Genomic DNA, 22,977 nt, shown 5'->3' on the forward strand with positions numbered 1-22,977 from the left:
CTGATCCTCAACTGCCTTTTCATCTACTCTTCCATCAGCAACACGACAATCAATGATTTTTGACACTGTACCATTCTAACAAGCACATGGCACCAAAAAAAACCCGCAAATATACTTCCAAGGAGGACTTTCATGCCTATTTTTTTGTTTTGAAATTGTCCTTCCCATTCCTCAGGAGAATTGCCGTGTTTGGTCTAGTTCCTGAATACTTGATGCTGCAACTTTGTCTTTCTTGTACATGATGAGAGCTACCCAACTAGAGAGCAACACATCAAGTCTAGAAAACCATCCTCAGTAGAATTAAAGTCATACAATAAAATCCTGCCGTTGTAGCTGTAGTTACTCCTTGCAGAACTCAGGAATATGTTTTTCTACCAGAAGAAACACTTGGCTGGGGGAATGAAGACCTTCAGAATTTCCTGAGTAACAACAACCTCCATTTTTAAGAGTGCCTGTGTTGTTCCACTGCACGAGATAGGATTTTGAGCCTCAGTGTGTACCAGGAGTGGCACCCAGTGTCCAAACCGCATCCTTACAACAGCGCCTTCAATTCCCTTCTCCCACAGCCTTCCCTCATGCCTTTCTCCTAGGCTGCTGCCACAGAAAATCAGCAGCTCTGTGCTTAAACTGTACATTTCATAAAGTATACTTCGATTAAAGCAGTATACATAAAGCTTTTGCCAAACTGTGTTAATCAGCAGTGCACAGATTAATCAAATTTTCAACTATTTAATGCGGAAAACAACTATGAAGTCTGATAAAATTCTCCAGTTAAGCCATACAGCTATAGATTTAAACTCTCAATTAAATCAGCACTTGCATAGGCTATGGCCTTTCAGCTGTACTCAACAACTGATTTAACAGCCACAAGCTGATTTATTCCTGATCATAAGTATTGCTTTAATAGCCCAAACCAGATCTCCTAAACATGCTTTGTTAGAGTAGAAATAAAAATCACTTAAAGAATTAGAAGAAAAAAAACAAAACAACCAACCAACCAAACCTATTTTCATCTTTTGCAGCTACACAGGATTTTAAAGATCATCTATTGTGCTTGGCTAAGACAACCGAGTAAAAATGAGAGTAACAAATCTAGCAAATAAAGTCCGTTTCCTCTCAAAATTGATCAGAGAGATAAGACTTAGGTTTAAACAAGATTCAGCACCTGGAGTAAGCTATGGAGAAAGCTTCCCCCAAGCTGCTGCTAAAGCTACAATTTCTACCTTTTTTTTTTCCTTTCACTATCATAAACAGTTCAGATTTGCACAAACTGGATTGAGATAAAACATTTAATCATTAGAATGATTATCCTAAAGCATTAAACAGCTATTACTCTCTCGGTAGGTAAGAACACAGTATGAGGCAATACAAATTGCTAAAAAGAAAAACCAAACAAAAAAACCCAAACATGAACATGCTAGGGGAGGAAAGAATAAAAAACCATCTATTTCCATCTACATGTGGAAGTCAAATTGCAAGTACTCTTTTAGTAATTTTTCCAGACTACAGCTGGGAGGTTTTCCTGTTTCACAAATATCAAAACCTAAATGCCACCATAACCTGGCTCCCCTCAAGCAAGGAAGCCTGGCACCGTGTACCTGCCCCACGTGTAGTGGTTTGAGGAACATTTACAGGTACCTCTTCAGGAGGCAACCGCCTCGCAGCCAAGTGAAATTCTGTGCTCATGAGAACGCAAAAGATCAGATCTCAGTTATACTGCAAATGCCTCTGAAGCAGCTTTGCTTTCTAAATCAAAGGCACAAAACTGGCACAATATGACAGTTTATCGAGAACTCTAAAACCCTGACATTCAGCGTTTGCAGTGCCTCTCTAACTTACTCTAATTTCTCTGCTGCACAAATGTGTGCTACAAAAGCTCCAAGATATATTGCACAGATTAGGTTTTTATATATATAAAAATATATATACACGTATAAATATTTTTTTTAATTAGCACGCACATACTGAATAGCATATTCAAATCTTGTTAAACTGCTTCCTCGTTAGGACTTTGTTTCAACGAGACTTCCACTTGCAAAAACATGCACACATCGCACAGTAAATCTCTCTGTTAGGTGCCTAATATGGCCAGGGAAACCATTTTGATTATTTTGTGCCCGCTTATGCATTGTCCTCCAAAACAATAAGATAGAACAGCAAGAAACGAGCAATTAAGAGAGTCTGAATGCACATCGGGAATCACTAAAACCCACACTAGCCAAGTCAGGAACAATACGCCTGATGAATAGGCCAGATTATATTAGAATTGTTAGCAAGTGTTAAAAAATTATCCTTAGCAGATGTCCCTTATGACCTAAATATATCGCACAAAGAGCATGCCTTCTTGTTTGCTAAAAAAGTTTGAAGAAATCTTTCCTTTTCTATTACTGACTAAAACCCCACAATGCTGCATGTTGGCTACAAACATGGCACAGAGGACTTATCACACGAAACCTACAAAACTGTACGAGCATTTTACTGAAGAGTAAACAATCTATTTTAAAGTGCATTTTTCTACTGCACAAATTTACGCTGAACTGAAGCACATAATCCAATAAAAGAAACCAAACTCTGTATTCAGCGAACAGTGAAACAAAAGACAAGCTGCACACTACAGCAACTTCTCGACCAACACACCACAAACCCAAACACAATAAATGTCTTGAAGTTAAATGGTCAAAAACAACCTTATCTGCAATAAATACATTTTGTAGACACAATCTATAAGAAATTACATAGATTTAAGCTACTGTGCACTGTTACATGTGCAGCTATGCACATCCAGGTCATTTTCAATTGAGCTTTGAAGAAATTTTTATTTCCTTTAATTCTGCTGTTATTAAGATCGTATACACCGGCTCACCACCCTACAGCAGAAGGCAAGATTTGCTTAGTTTGACCTTTTTCAGTTTCTCTGTATATTTTTTACTTCATCACTGGATTTCACAACATATATTAATTATAAATGAATAATGCTAAAATATCGATCTAAAACTTAAAACTCTGGTAACGATTTTTCTCTACAAAATTTTTTAAGTTCAGCAATCTCTGTGAATCAATTTCTTATCCCTTCAACTCCATTGCTGCAGTAGGTTTCCTCTTAGCACAATGGATTTCAAGTCTGTTCCTCAAATATTCAATATTCAGTACTGAACCTTGGGCCAGTAACGTGTCTCTGTCTTTCTATCAGTAAAATAAACACAAAAAAGGTGCAACTTGGGTTTAATGCGTTCTGTATCTCAAGGATGTATAATTTTCTTCTACAAAAGAATACCGCTACGTAATTTTGCCAGATGATGCAGTTGAGAAATCCATAAAACATTACGGAAAAAGAAACAAGAACAAAAGAGATTTTTCTTAATTTACTACTACTTCTTATTTCAATCAGTTTCTATTATTTTTCACCCAGGTGTACTGATTTGAATTGTTGTTCAATAGAACTATAGGCATTTCCTTCATTTTGGCTCTCAGAATAAAATATTAGCATGTGGGATTTGCTCATTTTGCCGTGCTCTTCTTCAGCTCCCTCAAGTTTATTGCAGCATTCTTCAGGGAAGGAAATGGCTAAATACTTGCATTAGCAAAAAGGGAAAGGAGGGGGAATGGAAAGAGGTAATAAGAAGGTGTTAAAAGAACATTCTCTTCCTCCTGGTCCAGTCATGCTGGGAGAAGTGTTACCAAAAGAACAGAGTCAAAACATCTGAGCAAAGCCACAGAAGGACACAGAGACCACAACCAATCGGTCCCTTAAAAAGGGACATGTTATGGACTGGAGCAGAACACGCAAAAAGCCCAGTGAGAATGACCCAGGCAGCCCAGCAAATGTCCACTGCTGTAGCGCGTTGTCTAAGGCTGAGGAGTCATCCCCAAGGATGAAGAAGTAGAAAGTTCTACCAGAGTTGACAACACCGCCTTTACACTGTCTGGGTTTCCTCCTGGATGAAGCTTTATGTCCTTCAAACACAGAGGGAGCCTAAAGCCACTGCTTTTCCAACTTTTAGCCACCCAAGAATGTACCTACCTACCTCAGCTGGGCAAGATGAACACAGGATCTCCCAGAACTTCTGTTTTATGTTCTAGCAATTGCCTGAAAAAACTCTTGTTTCCTTAAAATACAAATGGTTATATCTAGATTTCTTTCCTGAATTGCAGTACAGCAAAACTGAAATGCTCAGTAAATGAGAGTACATCAGGAAGAAAAAAGCCAGCAAGTTTCACCTTTGCCATATGTTCACAGCAGCATCATTTCACAAACTAATCTGTAGTAGAACAGCAAGAAGAATTACTTGGGAGTCTCTGCTTTGAATAGGAACTAGCACAGTAGATATTGTTTACCATAATATTCCACACAAGTTAACAATAAACTATTAACACAAGGTCATTCGCAGCCGTGTGATTTAAAGTCTGGAGCAATACAAAGAATTTTCATACCTCAGAGTTCTTGCATATTCCCAAAACTTAATAAAAAATAAGGTAATTAAATCTGTAAAAATCAAACAACCTTTAGATGCTTTGTAGCTCATCAAAAACGATTTTAAAAACTTCTGAGTACTCAGGGTAAATAACCTGTGTATTTTCTCTCCCCTAGTAAACAGTAAATGTAAGGACTTAATGTTTTCAAAACGCTATCACAAACTATAATGCAGGCAAAAACTTCAGAGATTAATAACTGAAATCAAAGAACAGATATTAAATATCTGAATATAATTTTATTATTTAATTAGTTATCCTCTTTGCGCACTTTAATGTCTTTAGCTAGACTTGAGCTGATTATATTAGCAAGAAAAATCAAAACCAGAATAGCTGCTCTGTACTATTTCACCTAAGTTGCAGAAAATAAAAAAGGAAATTAGACTTTCAGATTGCTGATTACATAAAAATTAATGAGTTTCTGCAAGTGTTACAAAAATATATGAAATATCCATAAAACAAACTAAACGATCACATATCATGGCTATAAGTAAAGAATACACTTAAGATAGAACACAAACTACGAAGTAAAAATCTCCTGGCTTCAAGTTCAAAACTCGGCTATAGTGAAATGACTGAATGCAAAACTGAGCTGGATACAGCCTTCCAGCTCATTCTAATGCTGCTGAATGATAGTTACATACAGCAAAATGCCCACCACTTAAAACAGCTGCTTCTCTAACTTCATTTTTAGGATCAGTAGTTTATTATTCTTAAGCATAATTTTTGGTAAAGTTCAGCATGAAAGTTTATTAGATACATTAATATCCATTGCAATTGTAGATTATTAGAAAAAAAAAACCCGAGCAAACTATGACAGAATTTTTCAGAACTCAGGCAACCACAATGTTTTTATATTTAAAATTATTCAAAGAAAAATGCCATTAAATATGTTTTCTTACAAAAAAAAAAAGACAATACAGTACAGTGTTTCTGTGTTTAAAAGGAAATTACACTAACTTCTTTTGTAGCAAAATCTGAATGGAACTGGATTTAAATAAAACTTTAATATACTTAAAGAGCAAAATGAGGTCTCTTTTTTATTCAAGATTACATGATGAACAATAGGGTTTACCTGCCACTTTAAAGCATTGCCTCTACAGCAAAAATCAACTTAAAAATCCAGAAATGCAATAAAGAAAGCATTTCAGGCATGTCATGCAATACTATCAGAAAAGGAATAGTTTATATGCAGTTTTTAAGTCTAGCAATATAAACCTACTTAAATAAGCTGATTAAGAAGAGCCATCACGAGTGCTTCCTCTTAGCTCTACGTGTTAGAATTGGGAAGCAAAGAAGAGAACCTGCATAACAAGCAAGCTCCTGTTCTGCTTTTAGGATACAGATACACACACAGAAGCCTCCGACTCAAACGCTACCAATCTATATAGTTTCTTTGAATATGCAGCACACTGTGGCTGATTTAAGAAACTAAAAAACACTGAGTCAGTAGAGCTGCATTTAATTCAATGCACTCTGTAACATTTTCGGAATTCATTTGTATAAAACATTCTATGAACCTTATCAGATGAAAATCATTTTTCTCCCTCTTCTGCCTGCACGCCCCAGGTTTCCTGGCTCAGAAGCAGCGCAGGCCGGGCCCGTGTGCTGGCTACGAGTGCCCTCTAACGGGGGATCTGCCGAGGCCGCTGCTGCCACGGAGCTTCAAAACTGACATGAGGAGACAGACACGTACTCTCCACATTCCTTCGCCGTATTTCAGATAATGAAACGCCCGTTTTCTTAGGACTTTATATTACAGAAATATATTTGGGGGTACATCGCTGTATCTGATATTGACAAGTCCACGTATACGCACGTACAGGGCACTTTAGATACTGCCAGGAAAAGCAGCCTTTTATCTGAATTTCTTCTTTGTTGCTCAGTAAAGACAAAAACCTCCAGCTGAGATAAGTCTGCGCAGTATGAAAACTTACACAAAGCATTTAACATGCTGCGTGCCTGCTTCTCCACTGAATCACTACAATTATGCTGAGCGTGTGAATATGAGTTTCTTTGTAGGAAACAAACCAAGAACTCGCACCGGTGACAGGTAAAGCACAAAATAACTCAGATGCGATCAGCAGCTTTATTTAAGTACCTTGATTATGTGACATACCTTGCTACATGACATCTAATAACCCACATCTCTGACAACTGGTATATGCCAGTATCAGCTCTGGCTACCCACAAAAAAAACACAAAACATGGAAGTCTAGACAAGACTGCTTTGCACGTTTAAAAAGTGACCAACCACCCTCTATCATAACCATCCAAAATCCCTATATAAATTAATGCTTACCAAATCTACTATCTCATTAATTCTTTATACACAAATGATAAAGAAAAAAAAATCCAGCATTCAACTCAATATGCTTTTTACGTAGAGCACAGAGTGAAACTTCATAAATGCATGCACAAACCTGATGGGGCTTTTGCCAGCACTTAGTAATTGAAAAGTCAACATTTACATAGTATAGCTTTCTTCCTAAATTACTACAGGAACTTATGAAAAATACAGTTGAGTAATTCAGATAAATGGACTAAAAGTGGAGCCAGAACCAAGGCTGCGATTTAGGAGCTTTTGGGTCAGCTGTTCTTGTCCTTAGTGAAATAAAGCTCGAATTTCATTTAACTACATTTATTATGCATTTCATAAACATTCCATTTGCTCACAATAAAAGACAACACACGACCTTGTCAATTTTTGTCAACTGTTATACCTAAAGAGAATAAACCTAAACAAAACAAAAATTGTCAGTTACAATTGCATCTGCCTATTCAGAACAGTTACAGCATATGCTCAAGCTCTGTCCTGTAACAGTACAAGAGAAATAAAAGATATGCCTACAATGATAAACCTTTGGGTTACAATACTAGCAAATTTAAGATGGGAATAACTGGAAGTTTTTTTCACAAGGAAAAGTGACAAAATTTAGCCTCGACTGAAGTCTTTACAGAAAGGAGATGAATCAACACAGTTGGGGACTGTGATTTAATGACATCAGGACTTGTACAGCAATATGACCAAAAGAAATCAACCTTCACATAGCCCATTTGGTTGCTATAGGTAGACAGGCACTTTATGGTCAAACCAGAATCTCTCAGACAGTGCCTATCTACCTATAGGGACCGGCACCTTAGGGGTTCATACTGCCTCTCCAGTTGTGCTCACAAGGCTGTTTTTGGAGCTATGCTATTACCCTAATAAAAGGCAAAAATAAAAGCCTAGAAGACAATAAGTAGCATTTTTCTGGTAAATTGCTTTCTAAAAAGCCAGAACACTTCACCACACCACAACATGCTGGAAAGCACAGGAACTCACATGACTCCGGTCTCAAAGCCCCCGTAATATCAAGCAAGTGCAGCAGAGCAGAGACTTCACTTCAAGAAATGCAACCTCAAGAACAAGTCCTCACGTGAAACAGGAATGGCCTTAAACAGGCAACACTCACTTCATTCTCATTGCAGTAGGCAACAGCTCAAAAGCACACACTTGGTCGACTGCTTTATCTTAAATTTACTTTTCTAAGCATGCTCCTTGTAGCTACTCAAAGCCTCTGCAAGGTCACTGCACTGGCAGTACTGGAGGTAAGGCTCAGCCAGATCAACTGCTGTACCTCTGGCTGATTAAAACCCTGAAAAAGCACTCTATAGGAGCTACAACATGTTCCTCCGTATACAACTGCCATCATTTAAGGCTAAATACAAGCCACAGAGAAAATGGTGAGGGTTTTTTGTGGAAATGTTGCACTACATTACTGAGTGATGATAGATCTAAATACAGCCTACAGCACAAAAAAGTAAAGGTATTAGGATCTTTAATCATCTAGATACTTCTAATCTGAAAACTGAAAAACAGAATTAACCTTCTCAGGTAAGAAAGTAAGAATCATGTTGTGGGGGGTGAGGAGAAGGCGGCATCACCTCTTCATCTGTAGCATTGCAGAGGCAATCTAATGAAAACTTTGGACAGTTATAAAGGAAGAAAAAGTTACAACCTTCTAGAATTTATTTTGATGTATAATTATATAACTGCCTCAAAGTTTCTGTTGGCACAATCACCACAGCACTTAATTTATTATCTCAGCTTTGTAAGTAAGGTACTAAAATATATCAGGCTGAAATAAAATGTTTCAAAATACCTTCTCAAAATAATGTAATTAATTCTGGATCTTGCGAGACAAGAAGTACACATTTTTAACTGTTGCTTACCATGAAAGGATTACAAATTTCCTTTAATCAGAGAGACGAGCTACTCAGTGAATAGCACTGAGGATAAAAACAATGTAATGCAAAAGACTGAACTTGCCACTTAGAGACACAATTTATAGATTAGAACAACTCTTTTATTTCTTGAGAAGAAAATACACCTCATGCATTACACATTTTTTTGTAAACCTTAACTGAAACAGCAAAACTATGCTCAGACTAAAGCTTGGAAGTGCCCTAAAGTGATTCTCAGAAAAGTACCCTCACAAAGACAACCTGGGCTGCTGCATCATTGCACAGAAGTGCCTAAGTCAAAAATCTTTCCAGCAGAAATCTGATTTTACCTAAACAAGAGTTCAATCCATCGGATGGAGACAGGGGGCAGGAGGGGCCATGCAGAAACAAGGGCTGAACACGTAGATAACAAAGCATCTTCTTTAATATCTGCGTTTTGAGAAATAAATTCAATACCTATGAGGATTCAAGTGCACTAGTAATTAGGAAAGAGTTATATGAGAAGTAAATGCCTGCCCTAAAGTCCAGAGTGCTGCCCCAAAATCTCAGACATTTGTGTTGCGGCTTCTTTTGCTGAAGACTCAACAACATGCCCTTGTTCTGCAGTTTTCCCCCATTAGCTCACACATCATCAACTAAACTTCACCTACAGATTTCTCATACACAGTCAGGTTGAATCCTTCCACCCCCTCCAAAAATCTCGTGCTGCAGCAGGCCAGCCTGGGTGTTTAAGACTTCCCTGACAGGAAAATCTTACCAAAACATTACACTTTGTAAATAGAATCGTAGGAAGATGACACTGCAGAAGCAACTTTCCAAGACAAAAAACACCTGTGATTCATAAATGGTAGATAATCCCCCCAGGTTTATAATAAGAATTACTTGAAGCTAAAAAAACCTCTCATGTTTTCGATAGTTTCCAGAAATAGTCCAATTCAAACTGCACTTAAAAAACATTTCACTAAAATAACAAGTTTGGTATCATTTCTTTAAAGAAAAATTTCATTTTTTGAAGGAATTCTGTTGTGGCAAATAGTCAAAACTTCTTATCTCAGGCATGAGCAGCAAGAGACAAAATGGCACCATAACAAAAGCATATCTAAGCATATCTGAAGAAATGGTGGTTGCTAACAAGTTAGAAACAGGTCTTTGCAAACTGATTCTTAAATGTCATGCATACCTATTTCAAGTTCAAACTAAGGATATTTTCTTAGCACCCTCAAAAATGTGTTCTATATTAGGTTTGCTCAGTTTATAAAGCAAAGCATTAGCCTAAATGTCTCTTGCCAATAACCCAACGGTTTGCTTGCTCAAGTATCACCCTCCTGTAGGTAAGCTCAATTCTCTTAACAATGATCACCAAGACCACAAGGGAAATGAGTATTTTTCAGGTGATCTGTTCCTAGAGCTACCGCAAGATGATACAGAAATTATTTTTTGAGTGTATCCATTCAATTCTCAGCATGGCAGATTAGGAGTCTGCCAACAGAAAATCACACCGCGATTGCTCCCCATTTCCTCTTCTCAGGAGGAGGCAGCGAGGGGTGACGTGGCCCTTCAACAAGCACAACAGCACTAACATAACATCAAGCATGACCAAAGTCCACTATGTAATCCTTTCTGCAGGTCCAGAAACTTGGAATTTCAACGGGATTGCACCTATTTCAGAATCTTAGGCAAGGGGGAAAGAAAAATTAAGGAAGGGGAAGGAATCAAAAGATACACTAAGAAAGGAGAAAAGACAACAGAGTACACCATTATTCTGATCAAAGGCGACAACACCAAGTACCATTCTGGGTGACGGAGGCGCTGAAGTGCAAAGATAGTTATTCTTTCATTCTGGAACTCTGGGCCTGCATTTGTGCAGATAAACCCCAGTTATGATACACATGTAACATATAAGTCTTGGGGGCAGGAGGAGGAAGGTGCTTTGTTTAGTTTGGTTTTTAGCATCCTGAATTTTAAGGTTCTGGCATATAACAACAGATTTCTCTGCTGGAATATCTGTATCTAGAAGAAAAAAGAATCTTTTCAAAATCTGGCAGGATGCTTGCATAGGAAAACATAGCTCCAGGGAAAACAAACAAGGAGTATTTATAAAACATTACTGGTTTTCACATTGGCAAGACAGAAGACAACTCTGTATAGAGCCTAAAAATGTACCTACTGCTCAGCTGGCAATCTCAAGAGCCATTTTGTCTGGCTTTTCATCTTCTCTGGCCTCTTACACACAGGTGAAAGGGCTCAACAGGCCTCAAGTAAGGAGTGCAGAATGAACACCTCATGTGAAATGCTGTGCTTCATGGACAGTTCGGTCTATTTAACTGTATTTCACCAAGAAGAACACAGAGGGAACCCTTTTGTGAGCCACACGGTAGGGGCTAGGGAAGATGAAAACCAATACAAAATGGCTCCTGAGGTTGGCTCATAGGCTTCAGCACAGGCAATGTGCTCCCCTGACATCACTGCTTGAGGCACACATCAGCGTCACTGCCACAGGCTCACTCTCTGCTCTGGCTGAGTTTGCTCTTCTTTCTGTGCCTGCAGCATGGGAACAGAAGCTTGATGGTAAGGCATCCAGGTAAGGGAAGCTCCACAAGCATCGCCTTTTGCACCTTACTTAATGCCAGGATCATCGTATGGTGAAACGAATCCATCTTGGAAACTAAGGAATTCATTTCACTTCTTGCTTGCCTATTGGTTACATGGAAATAATTCAGCCATTTTCTACAGGAGAAACTGAAACATGGGCTCCAATTAAAAATTGAGATTACTCCAATCCTTTGAAGGACTCCAGAAGAGAAGGAATCTTTAAAACATCTTTTAGGCTTTAATAAAATACAGTTCTGACTCAAGCACCATATTGATGTAGGAACAATTAAGGTTCCCCCTTACGTTTTGCCTTTTATTTTTTCCCATAGAGCAAATTCTATAATCCCACAACAGAAGCAACAAACACCTACAAAATCTTACCAAGTTGCAAGGAATCCTTAGTGATCTCTGTTTTTAAGGCAGGGCCCAAGATTCTTTTGTAGTAAGAGAAAATATTAATTTAATAATACCTAACCTCATTATAAGTAAGAAAAAACAGTTTATACTTAAAGATTAAGTAATCTTGCTCAAACTGAATTATCAAAATTAGATAGAATCAAACTTCCAACCGCAACTATGTTGACTATATTGCCTCTCCTTAGTCACTCCTGAAGTTAAACTGTACCTCTTAAAGCCCTAACAAAGAAGCATTTCTACCAGTATCATTAAACACACACACATATATACATTACCAAGATTAGAATTCTAAGTCTTTCAAGTTTACTTTATAAATTTTATATCATTCTGTGTCAAGCCAGTTATACTGACTTACAGTGGCAATAACAAAACATTACTAGGACCAGCTAGGAAACACTAAGACAGACAGAAACCACTGACACTACTTCTAGCTCACTTGGAGAAGAAGAAAGATCACCCAAATTTCAAGTTAGCCAGAGCCTCTTAATCTTACAAAGTTCTGCTCTCCAGGCTTCCAATAAGTACTTAACACACACAAGTAAATGTACAGAGAGGCAATCTATATGTCTGACTACGTATATGTGTACAGGTATATATGCGTACACATACACACACACATTTTCATAAAAAGCTTTAAAGTCTATATGAATTATAGACTGGAAACTTATCTAACTTCCCGTGTGGACAGTCTTACTCTAAAATAAGTGCGTCCATATAATACAGTATTTATTCCTACAACTTTCCTTACACAGACAAGATTTCACTTGGCTATGCAGTACGGCCTTGCGAGTAACCCACTGACACCTCAAGTCAAATAAAAAGCACTCTCTGATCACATACAAGCTTCTTGTCACTGTGGAAAAAAAATTAAAGTCCTTTTCTCCACATGTGGATTTTTTTTTTTTTTAACTAAAGTTTTGCAAAACGGTAACCATTACCTTCATCGAAGTCTGCATCATCTTCTGTATGCTGAGGGAAAGGGAAGCAATTGGTGATTTCAAGTCTGTCATCCACCACGAGACCCAACAGCACTCCCTGGACCACTTCATTCCCCTGTCCTTCTTCTTGGTAATGTTTAATGATCTTTAATACAACCTAGAACACAAAGAAAAGAAAATCGTATTATGTAAGGGGTTGGGTTTTTTGTCCTCAAACTATATATTTGGATTTTTTTTAATTGCTGAAGTGTTGCACAGATTTGAGCTGCAAACCAAGTGAGCTGCTGGCTTAAACACCAGCAATTTTAATACAGGTTGAAGAACAGGTGGCTATCCTAATAATATTACAGGAGAATAAAGAACATTAAACGAATGTTCAAAATGCAGTTCTAAACCAATTTTATGAAACACCCTTCTAAAATGAAATATTGATCCTTTTTACTTTACCTTGTTGTTGTAACTATTAGAAGCTACATTGTATGGGCAATAAGCTCCCTCCTGAGGGAAACACTGCACAACAACCTATCAAAACACCTTGAAAGTAACTATGCAGAAACCGGTAGGAAGTTTTTTAAAGGCACAATGTGCATCAAATTTCAGTTGCATTAACCTTCAAAATGACACCTCATTTCAGTTTCACTTCAGATTATAATGTAATCCATATTTTTTAAACTATGTGTGTCCTAGAACATTTAAGAATAATAAATGACAAAAGAAAGAAAAAAAAGGAGCACAAATTACTCATCATCATTTAATAATATAATTCTCACTTCATTCCCTAAATCTGAACTCCACAATGAGGGATTCTCATGAGATGATACTGTAAATTGGAACAGTATGAACAAAAACACTCAAAAATAGTCAACCATTTGCCAGAAACACTTTACACTTCAGTAAATCTTCATGCTAAACAACAAAAACCAGAAGAAGATAAGAAAATAACCACAAACACAGACTTGAAAGAACTTACACTTTGTCCAGCATAAGTGGGTTTTATTTCACTAAATCCTAATCCACCCACGCAAAACGCACAAGAAAATGTCTGAGGACTACACTGTCATTAAAGCAATAGTACTTTAATGTCTGTTGGCAAACCGACTAGTAATGGATTTCAGCTCAACCACCCCAAAAACAGATTTTGTACAAATACTAGTATTTAGTGAACATTTTAAAGGGACAAAACCTAAAAAGTTAAGCTCATATTTACACATCAGGAACATATATTTATCCTTAGCTTTCTCCTTGGCTGTTGAGCAGCTTCAAGTGCTTTCAAGCCATACCTTTTTACCCAATTTGTTAAAAGAGGTCTACAGAGCAAAGAGGTACCCTGGTTATATAAAACTCATTCCATGGGAAAAGAGTAAGGAAATTAAGATCAGCGGGCAGTGACGTAGAATTTAACACTGCTGAAAGCAGTGCAGCAAACTCCAGTTCGCGATCACCCAGATGTAGAAGATGAATGCCTCCTACCACTGAGCCAGCATGTAAAAATAATATTCAACTTCCCTTTAGTGTGAAGTTAAGGTTTATCATGTATTTACCATAAGCTCCGTCTTCTCCAGTCAATGACTCCATAACTAACTGGACAGGTTACAGCACAGCATGCTCTCTGCCTACCGCAGAACTATTCTCAACATCTTCATAGTCTCATAAGCTTCACCTTTCTCCAGTATTTTTCTCCTCATTTCCTCTTGAGTTCTCTATGCACATGGACTGTCCCTGTTCATGTGAATCCTCTTTGCCTGTTGATTCTGTTCCAGAAGTATTTCTGATGATAGCTGCTCACAGAAAGCAGCAGCAAATGAAAAGAGCATGGGCATATAGTAGCATGGGCTCACAGGGTATCAATACATTTTCCATTGAGATAAAACTAGGAGTTCAAAACTCTCAAATGCTAACCAAATATCCCAATGCACAATGAAGTTTTGCACAAGTCTGCAGTTCTCAATCTGCACCTGAAGACCACAGCAGATATTGCCCAGGGAGATACAGATCCCAGTTAAAGGCTACCTGCAGGCTGGTTTTCTAATGGAGCCTGGGAAAGGCAGCAGAGAAGGTCATGAACTCCCTACTCTAAATTTCACACCCGTTAGCACGCTGCAGAAGTTCAGGTTTATGACTGCACTGGAAAAGACATTAGCTACTGAAATAATTTACAAAAAGATAAAATGAACACATCTGAGAAATGCATCCAACAACACATGATTCTTGGTTTTATTTTGTTCTTTGTTCTGGAGAGTTTCATTTAGCACATAAGTCTGTAGTACAGCAGGCTCTTAGACTGAAAAACCTGCATCAAAATGCTACCATATGACCACGAGGGAAGCATGCACTGGGACCTGTGTTTCAGTACTAAAAACAGACCTTCATGTGTAAAGCAGAACTATTTCTCTAGCGATAAGGCCAGTTTCAAACATTAAAAATGTTGTTTCCATTCATCTGCTTGTCTAGATAGAGAAGGGAGAGCTGATCTCTATACAAATGACAATGCCATGACATTTCCCGATTTGACTGCACAAACCAATACTTCATATTGAGTAAGCTATGCACATCCAAGAAAAATGAACACTAACTTGTATCTAGACATTTCCCCAAAAAGGGAACCACCAGAACAGAATCAGAATAGTTTTATTGGCCTGAAGATAAATGTAGGAAGTTTACATTTAAATAATGCAAGTAACACAGCACATCAAGAAATACAAATCAATTTCTCCAAATGACAGAAAAAAAAAAACCCAGAGAAATCTAAATGAACATCAGTATAACCCATCTTTCATCCAATGCTGATTCGCTTTCCAAACACTATTTCCAATTCCCATCTACCTATTCATCTAACAAGAGATATTGCCTCTTTGTACAAACGATAATAGCTCTTAAATACCTTTAGACTCTTCCCTGCAATGGCACTGTTACATGAAATTAACAGGAACCAAGCCCCATTTCAGCTGTTACTGCTATTTAAGTAATGCAGCTAGCCAACCAGGAAAGGCTATGTACTCAAGTAGAAAATGTATCAACTAATTTGATTTTTTGTTTAAAAAGGAAAAAAAAATATCTAAATTCAGATACCTCTGAACACACAAGTCAATAAGCAGCTTGATTTAGTAAATACAGGTAGTACGTAATAAATACGTAGGTACACACAGATTCTTTAGAAACAGATACACAAATAGCTACTAAATAAAACTCGAGTCCCCCAGCCTTGTAAATTTAGTGTTCAAAATACTAAAGCAATTTAATCACTTGAAGTAGCCACTTGTCAGATTTTTATGGTCATTAATCCTCAATTAACATACAAAAAAAAAGCTTGCAGTTCAAAAAAAATCACATCTTCAAAGCACTGCTCAAGCATTAAGAATGAAGTCACACTACAAAAAAGAGCCATTCTGAAACTATTAAAACCTTCAAAGATACGTATGTTAGCTGTGGGAGCATAATGCCAAATTTTAACTTTGGCTACATCCCGACATTGTGGTTGTTCATTTCAGGTTTGTACCTCATTACAGAAATACCTATAGGATGAACCGTCAGCTGAAGTATCGCAAGCCTTTGGGTACCCCACAAAAATTCTGCTGTAAAGACACAAATACGCCAAGATGCACATCTCTGTATTTCTCTAAAGAGACAGCAGTAAATGAAAGCACTGAAGACTGAGTTACAATTGTGCTCCTGAAAGCCACCACATTGAAACCAGGTTTCCAGTACCTGAGCTGTCTTACAGATGCGGTATCAAACAAGAGAGAGCTTCTGTTAGCCCCCCGGATACGTGATGTAACAAGCTGATATACACTTCTAAATCAAATATTTAAATATTTTGGAATGCTTCTCATTTTTTCCCACCCAAGAAAGCTTCATCAGCACAGCCACTAGCACCAATTGCCACCATCTCGGTAGAGGATCAGGAGAGCATAAGACAGTGACCGTGTGATGTAGCTGTTTTCAAACCAACCATAATGAATATGGGCATCAAATGTGCAACGTGCCACGACGCCCACGCCCTCTCAATTTTTAAACACGAGTGAAACTGGGATCAATATTTACCTTGGCAGAAAGACTCTTGAAAGCTATTACTGTTAATGGTGTCCAATATATTTTGAATATATCTGTATCACATACGGAGCATGCTCCACTCAAACTCTTAAAGCTCAAATAATGAACTTTTACATTTAAGTGTTGTAGCATGAGCAATTCTACTTAAACTCCTAGCACAGACAAAGTTCAACTAATATAGTTTTGTAAAAGGATAGATCTCAACTGACGTTACTAACAATGACTCAGGCAATTGTGTTTGAATTGTGCTAAACTCCAAGATGCCTAGAATCAAGACACCTCTATCTGATACACAGAAAATGCATATACAGCACCTCCGGAAAAAAGAGAGTTAGCTAATCCGTTTAATAATACCCAAATGAAGACATACCAAATTTCACACATCAATTTCTTATACTAAATTAGCAGGCCTGCCTGCTTCCCCAGCTCACACTACACCAAAAGCACATCAACAATCAGCGTTGTGCTGAAATTTAACCAATTAGCTACGCAAGAATGAAATTTAATTAAACAGTTCTGAATCCTCAGGTAAGCAAGGAATGGCTTTTTTTTTCCTCTCAAGTCTTTGGTTAAAAACAATATAAAAATCAGAGTAAGATATATTGAAACATGGGTAATGTTCACATTTTTTAATAGTTCCAGATAGTTTCCAATAGTTCCTTACATACTACAGATAAGTGCTTATCCTGCGCTTACAAAAAGACAAGTTTTGGAAGCTGACCAAGTGAAAACTTGCCTTGAGCTGATTTGTCTCCTGGCTGTAGCACCACTTGATAAGATGGTAACAAAGTCTCTCAACTTCCCTGCCAGGAGAAAATGAACTCTGAGGTAAAGTAAAGATATCACTGCAACGGTTAAGAGTAAGAAAACATATGTCTAATACATGTAACGCTCTCCTCTGGATGATTAAAGAGACAGATGTTTACATGTACACAGAAAAAATTCCAACTTAATCAGCGCAGTCCACAGAAACATGTTTTAGAAAGCACTGTCTGACAGATACCGCCTCAACAGCACAAAATCAACAGGTTGATACCCCGGTCTTTTAGGTGTTGGATATGAAGCTTCATGACATAAGACTGCATCACAGAAAGCTGTGCCAAGAGGTAAACTGAAGAGTAGAGGTGAAACCGAATTTTCCACATTATACCAATCTTGAGAAATGTGACCACCTCTACTGACAGTCAAACCCTGAATTTGCTTAAATGCATACTCTAGACCATCTGCAGAGGTTTTTAAATTTTTCAACCATTCTTGACATGATCAATGTCTAAACATTTAATCATTTCTTTCTCATATTTTTTAATAAAAGCTCTTAGGACTGTTACACCACTTTTATCTCAGGAGAAGTAAAAAAAAAAAATATTGTTTTCCATTAAGACCTCTTAAAGTAATTGTTTTGACAAATATCTTCAATCCTAACTATGATTAGTGGCCAAAAAAAGTTATCTTAATTCCCTGACAAGTAACATCAAAGTTGCTTAATCTGAACATACTCTACAAAATCTAAGGTCAAAAGGACAAGACCATGTAGACCTGAAAACCACGATAACTATAAAACACCCATTGTTTTTGAACAGCAAGCTCAGAAATAACAAGTGTTAGCCCTCACTGCTCTGTCTAGCAAGTATAACAGCCGTCCTTTGGACAGAAGGCCTCAAATGCCCTACAGCGTTGGACCTTTATCTTGACTGGCTGGAGCCCTAACACCAAAGCCTTTGAAAACACTGTTCTTGCAATAGTAAGCTTACATTTTTTGTCACTCAACAGCTAATAAACAGTAGATGTTAAAAACTTATTTCTGAACTTGACAGAAATTTGGGCCTTAAAACCAATAGTTATATAGGAGCCACAGCAAAATGATGCATGCCATTTCATACCATCCCAGTCAGGCGAAATAGCAAAACCACTTTTTGACAGGAGATTGGAAGTTTCCTGGAGCTGAGCCTGAATTCAACTATTATGAAGAACGTATATCGATCTGAGGTGGTCCTCAAGCAGGGAATACTGCATATATTTTCACACAGAAACTATAAATCATAGGTTTCTGTTGGGTTTGTCTCATGTAGGTACGAAATCATTTTGGAAATCCATGCTGAATAGAAAGCCTTGAACTGTAGGGCTTGGGAGGGAAGTGAGGAAATGTTACATGCTCCTCACTATACAAATACCTTCAAGTATTAGGAAGCAAATGAAAAGCATCCAAAGCTTTTTGTTCCCTAGGTGACTTGTTACATCAGTTTGTACCTTATCATCTGCTTAGTTTGTAAACCTCAAGATTTCAGATGATTTAACTACAAAAGGGAACATCAGTAACCTTCAAAAAGGAGTGCAGCCCCACAATACGTATGTTAGGATGAAGAAATCTACCCAAATTATCACAGATTGCTGATTTAACATCAGTATTTTCTGTCACTTCTATTTCGTTTAAGAACCACACCACCCTGTAACTATAGGGACCGTGATGGTTTCCCATGTTACCTCCTGCCTCATAAAGTGCTTATAGCCATCTAACTCAACACTTCTTTTATTTTTTTCCCCTCCAACAGGACAAAGAAGGTGATAGTATCCACAGATAACATTAAGCTAGACAGAGTATAGCTTGCTAGTTTATCTCGGTAAGTGGCTGACTCAGCACAACTCAAAGCCAGCGACAGGCCAAGAAGCCTTTTATCACTCCTTCCTGAACATTAACTGGTTATGTACACCCTTGGAAGATGGCTGGAAAAGCTGTACCTTGCTTACCCTGAAGCTCAGACTAGAAAAAGTAGACATTCAGTTCATTTTTCACTTTCTGTAACTCTGTTACGTAGATCTTGTGTATCTCAGCAACACGCTCAATGCAAACTGAATGCAAAGCTTAAAGCACCGTCAGGTAATGCCTTGTATAAAATATTTACTAAGTATCCGCTCTTTCAGTTGTTTCATTATTTCCCTTTTTAAGCGAAACTACTGCCAAACTGCTGGGATTCAAGAGCTCTAGAATTTCCCTTCAAGCAAGAGGGAAACGCAGTCTAACAAGAACGGCGCCTTCCTCTATGGTGACACAGCCTCCCTGCACCTTCCAACAGCCCCGCTCTTGCACCGAAGGTGGGTGCTCACACAGTGCAGGTCCAGGCTCCTCAAGGACACGGCCAAGTGCGTGACACATACAACTGTGCTTAGTGGAAGCACACCCAGCTGCTGGATATACTAGTCAGCTTCTCACCCATCCTATTACTGGGACATTTCAAATGCTGTAGAGATTTAAAAAAGAATAATAATCTATTAAAAAAAAGCTACTCGAAATTATAAAAAACACCATTTTTATATAAAAACAGAGACAGAACACGAAACAAACCATTAGTTAATACCTAGAACTAAAACTGGTTAATACCTTATCTAAAATATAAGATGAAAAAGATTCAGTGCTACTGGCATAAATCAGGAGGTGGAATTCAGCCTGAAGAACTGACATAGTACAGACACTAAGCCTGTTCCTGTACAAACACAACATCTGACGGGGAAGTGACTGGATTTTGGCTAGAGGCCTGTTGGTTTTTCACAGGCTGTGGTTTCCCTCAGCTCTATCAGGAACTTACATTAATCAGTCAATGGTACCATGTAGGTACCACGGCACCTCTAGCCAATGGTACTTGTAGGTACCATGAAACATCTGTTTAAGTCATTTATTTACTCATGTCCAAGCAAGTTGCTTGTTCTTGCAAATGGAAGAAGTTAAACACAAACTGCAGTGCACCAAAGGAAGAAGTTATTAAATAGTGGAAAAAAGCAAAGTTTATTAACACACAGAAACAAAGACAAATATCAAATGTTAACAGATCGATCTCTTCCTGATTTTTCTTCCACTACACTTTTTTCTTTATTCCTTTTTTTTTTTTAAGGCTGCACAACAGCTCATGTTAAGAACCATCTCCCTCATTGTTCACAAGCCATTAGCACACTTTAAATATCGCCTGAACATAAGTAAAAATGCACCATTACATTTGTGTGTTTAAATTCTCCACTGCCCTGCTCACACACTGGTGTAATGTATTTCTCCGCAATGTGAAGCTGCATAACACATTTTGCAGTACACGGATTCATGCTCATTCCCATGGAAACCACCAGGGCCACAGGCACTGCAGAATCACTTCCCTGTACACATTCCCACAGAATCACTTCACTTTCGATGAGGCAGCCCCAGGACCTCAATCGTGCGAGCAGCGGGGCATTAGATGGTATTACCACGCTGTTAGGAGGCAGCGATAGGGCTGTAACAAGATTAACGTCCAAAATTCTGCTAGATACAGGTGGGACGGAGCATTTCCCCAGGACTACTTGGTGTATTATATTTCTCCTATCTCACAAATCCAACTGAACTCAATTCTTTTGAAAACATTCAGTACTTTAGGCAGTTTCTGTAAATTGCCAATACAGTTTATATTTATTACTTTTAATGAATACCTAACCATCATTCCAAGAATGAAAGCTGATGAATACACTCCTTTAGAGCCCAACATATAGAAATTATACAGAAGCAGTAAAGGCAGGCACAGCTTCAACATTTTCCACTTGATACACCAGAGCCTTATGCTTATACTTTAACATACAGTCAATATGTATGTTCTACGTATTAGCGAATCACCATCGTTCAAATATTCACAGTACAGTGCTCATTGAGCTGGTATTGCATTTGCAAATAAAAGGTTTTCTCTTCAGCGTCAACTTCTAGCAGCTTCCTATAAAAAGATTCAAAGATGACAGCCAAAAGTAGCAGTAGCAATTTTTATTTAACAGCCTATTTTTTAATCAGATTGTGTCCAACTATTGTCATTTTGGAGCTGGAGAAAAACTGCAAGATAGTTGCCCTTATCTATTTTACCTTCAAAAATTAGCAAAATAGGGCAGCGCTAGACAGGGAGGAGGGGCTGATCCGAGACAACTTTTTCAAAGACCGTACCCTGCACAACAGAACTGGAACACATACCTTATTTAAGGGTGTGTTTTAAAATCATTACTTCCATATGCATTCAACAGATGCTTCCAAGTAACCAGTAAAATCTCTACTGGACACAACTTCCATGTCATTTTAATAATTTATAACCTTTAGTGCAACAATTTTTTCCACATTCAAGCACTTATACCTTCTGGCAAGCGTTTGGTTCTGTGCTAAGGGGCTGCAACAGAGACAGATCCTCCGAGTAACAGGTAGTGCAGTCCAGAGAGCAGAGCCTGGACTGAGCCACAGTTTTCCTGCCGACTTAAAAGGATAAAATTCAGGAAAAAATTTGAAAGTTAGTTACTGCTGGTAAGCTTCAGCTTCTCCATCTTTCAAAGAGAGGTAAGACTTGCTTTTGTATCATCATCCAGACGTGGCCATGTGAAAACCACTTCCAGAAGAGCTCCACTTCTAACAACAGCTACTGCAGCAGTGAGATTAAGAACAAATTCATTCTAATTTTATTAAAGCACACCAGGTAGCACAGCTTTCAGATTGTTCCCAAAAAGTGACATCATAGCTGCAGTAAATACCCAATATGTCATCTAAAGTTTAACAAGCTTTAAAAGTTAGGTTTTATGCGTTGATAATAATGTAATAGTAAAAAAATAACTGAATCTTAAGTGCTCAAAACTCAGCCCTACGTTAATGAAGAATTTTGTCAATGAGACTGCTTATTTTCCTCGGATATGCATAAAAAAAAAAATATTGACAAGAAGTTACTTACACCTCCAACTAAGAACCTAAAGATCAAATGGGCCCAACTAGACTACTGGATAATCTTACAAAATACTATAAACAATAAGTTGAAAATACATTACCTTAAAGACTAGAGAAAAAAAAAAAAAAAAGAATTGTTTTTCTTCTTACAAGGCCTCTCAAAAGGTCTGTGAGGTTTTATTTTTTTTTTAAAAGAGCCCTAAGACATAATGGGGCAGACATCATGTTCATTTTTTACATACCACAAAGGGCCTTTCAGTGTTTACCTGCTGTTTTTCTGCCCATGTCCTACTAAATCTGGTAGGCTTCCCTCAGCTACACCATGCTGTGCATCAGCTGCAAAGGTCTAATTTGGTTACAATAAACTGAAAACCCAAGGAGAATATTCAGCAATGTTTAAGCGTGCAACAGCACATAACGCACTGTCTCAGCAACAAAGCCAGCGATCGTCACCTCTCCACTTGTAGACACCCGAGTCAAATTTAACACCTAAATAAGACACAAAGCTAGTGATGATAATCTCATTTGTTTCTCATGTAACTTTTTAATCACTAAAATATACTAAATTATTTGAAAGATATT

The 22,977-nt window shown here is 37.8% G+C and overlaps 1 protein-coding gene across 1 annotated transcript in view; it reads right to left on the reverse strand.

Moving 5' to 3' along the window:
• Nucleotides 1-22,680, reverse strand: part of EIF3H (eukaryotic translation initiation factor 3, subunit H) — a 61,224-nt gene extending 38,544 nt beyond the window's left edge. Inside the window, exons 1-3 of the mRNA XM_010189137.1 lie at nt 22,662-22,680; nt 21,821-21,936; nt 12,645-12,801 (exon numbers count right to left, since the gene is read on the reverse strand). Of these exons, the coding sequence (XP_010187439.1) occupies nt 12,645-12,801; nt 21,821-21,936; nt 22,662-22,680 (292 nt within the window). The remainder of the gene's footprint in view (nt 1-12,644; nt 12,802-21,820; nt 21,937-22,661) is intronic.
• Nucleotides 22,681-22,977: the final 297 nt, after the last annotated feature.

This window comes from Mesitornis unicolor, unplaced genomic scaffold, assembly GCF_000695765.1.
Source record: "Mesitornis unicolor isolate BGI_N332 unplaced genomic scaffold, ASM69576v1 scaffold8927, whole genome shotgun sequence".
Lineage (NCBI taxonomy): Eukaryota > Metazoa > Chordata > Aves > Mesitornithiformes > Mesitornithidae > Mesitornis > Mesitornis unicolor.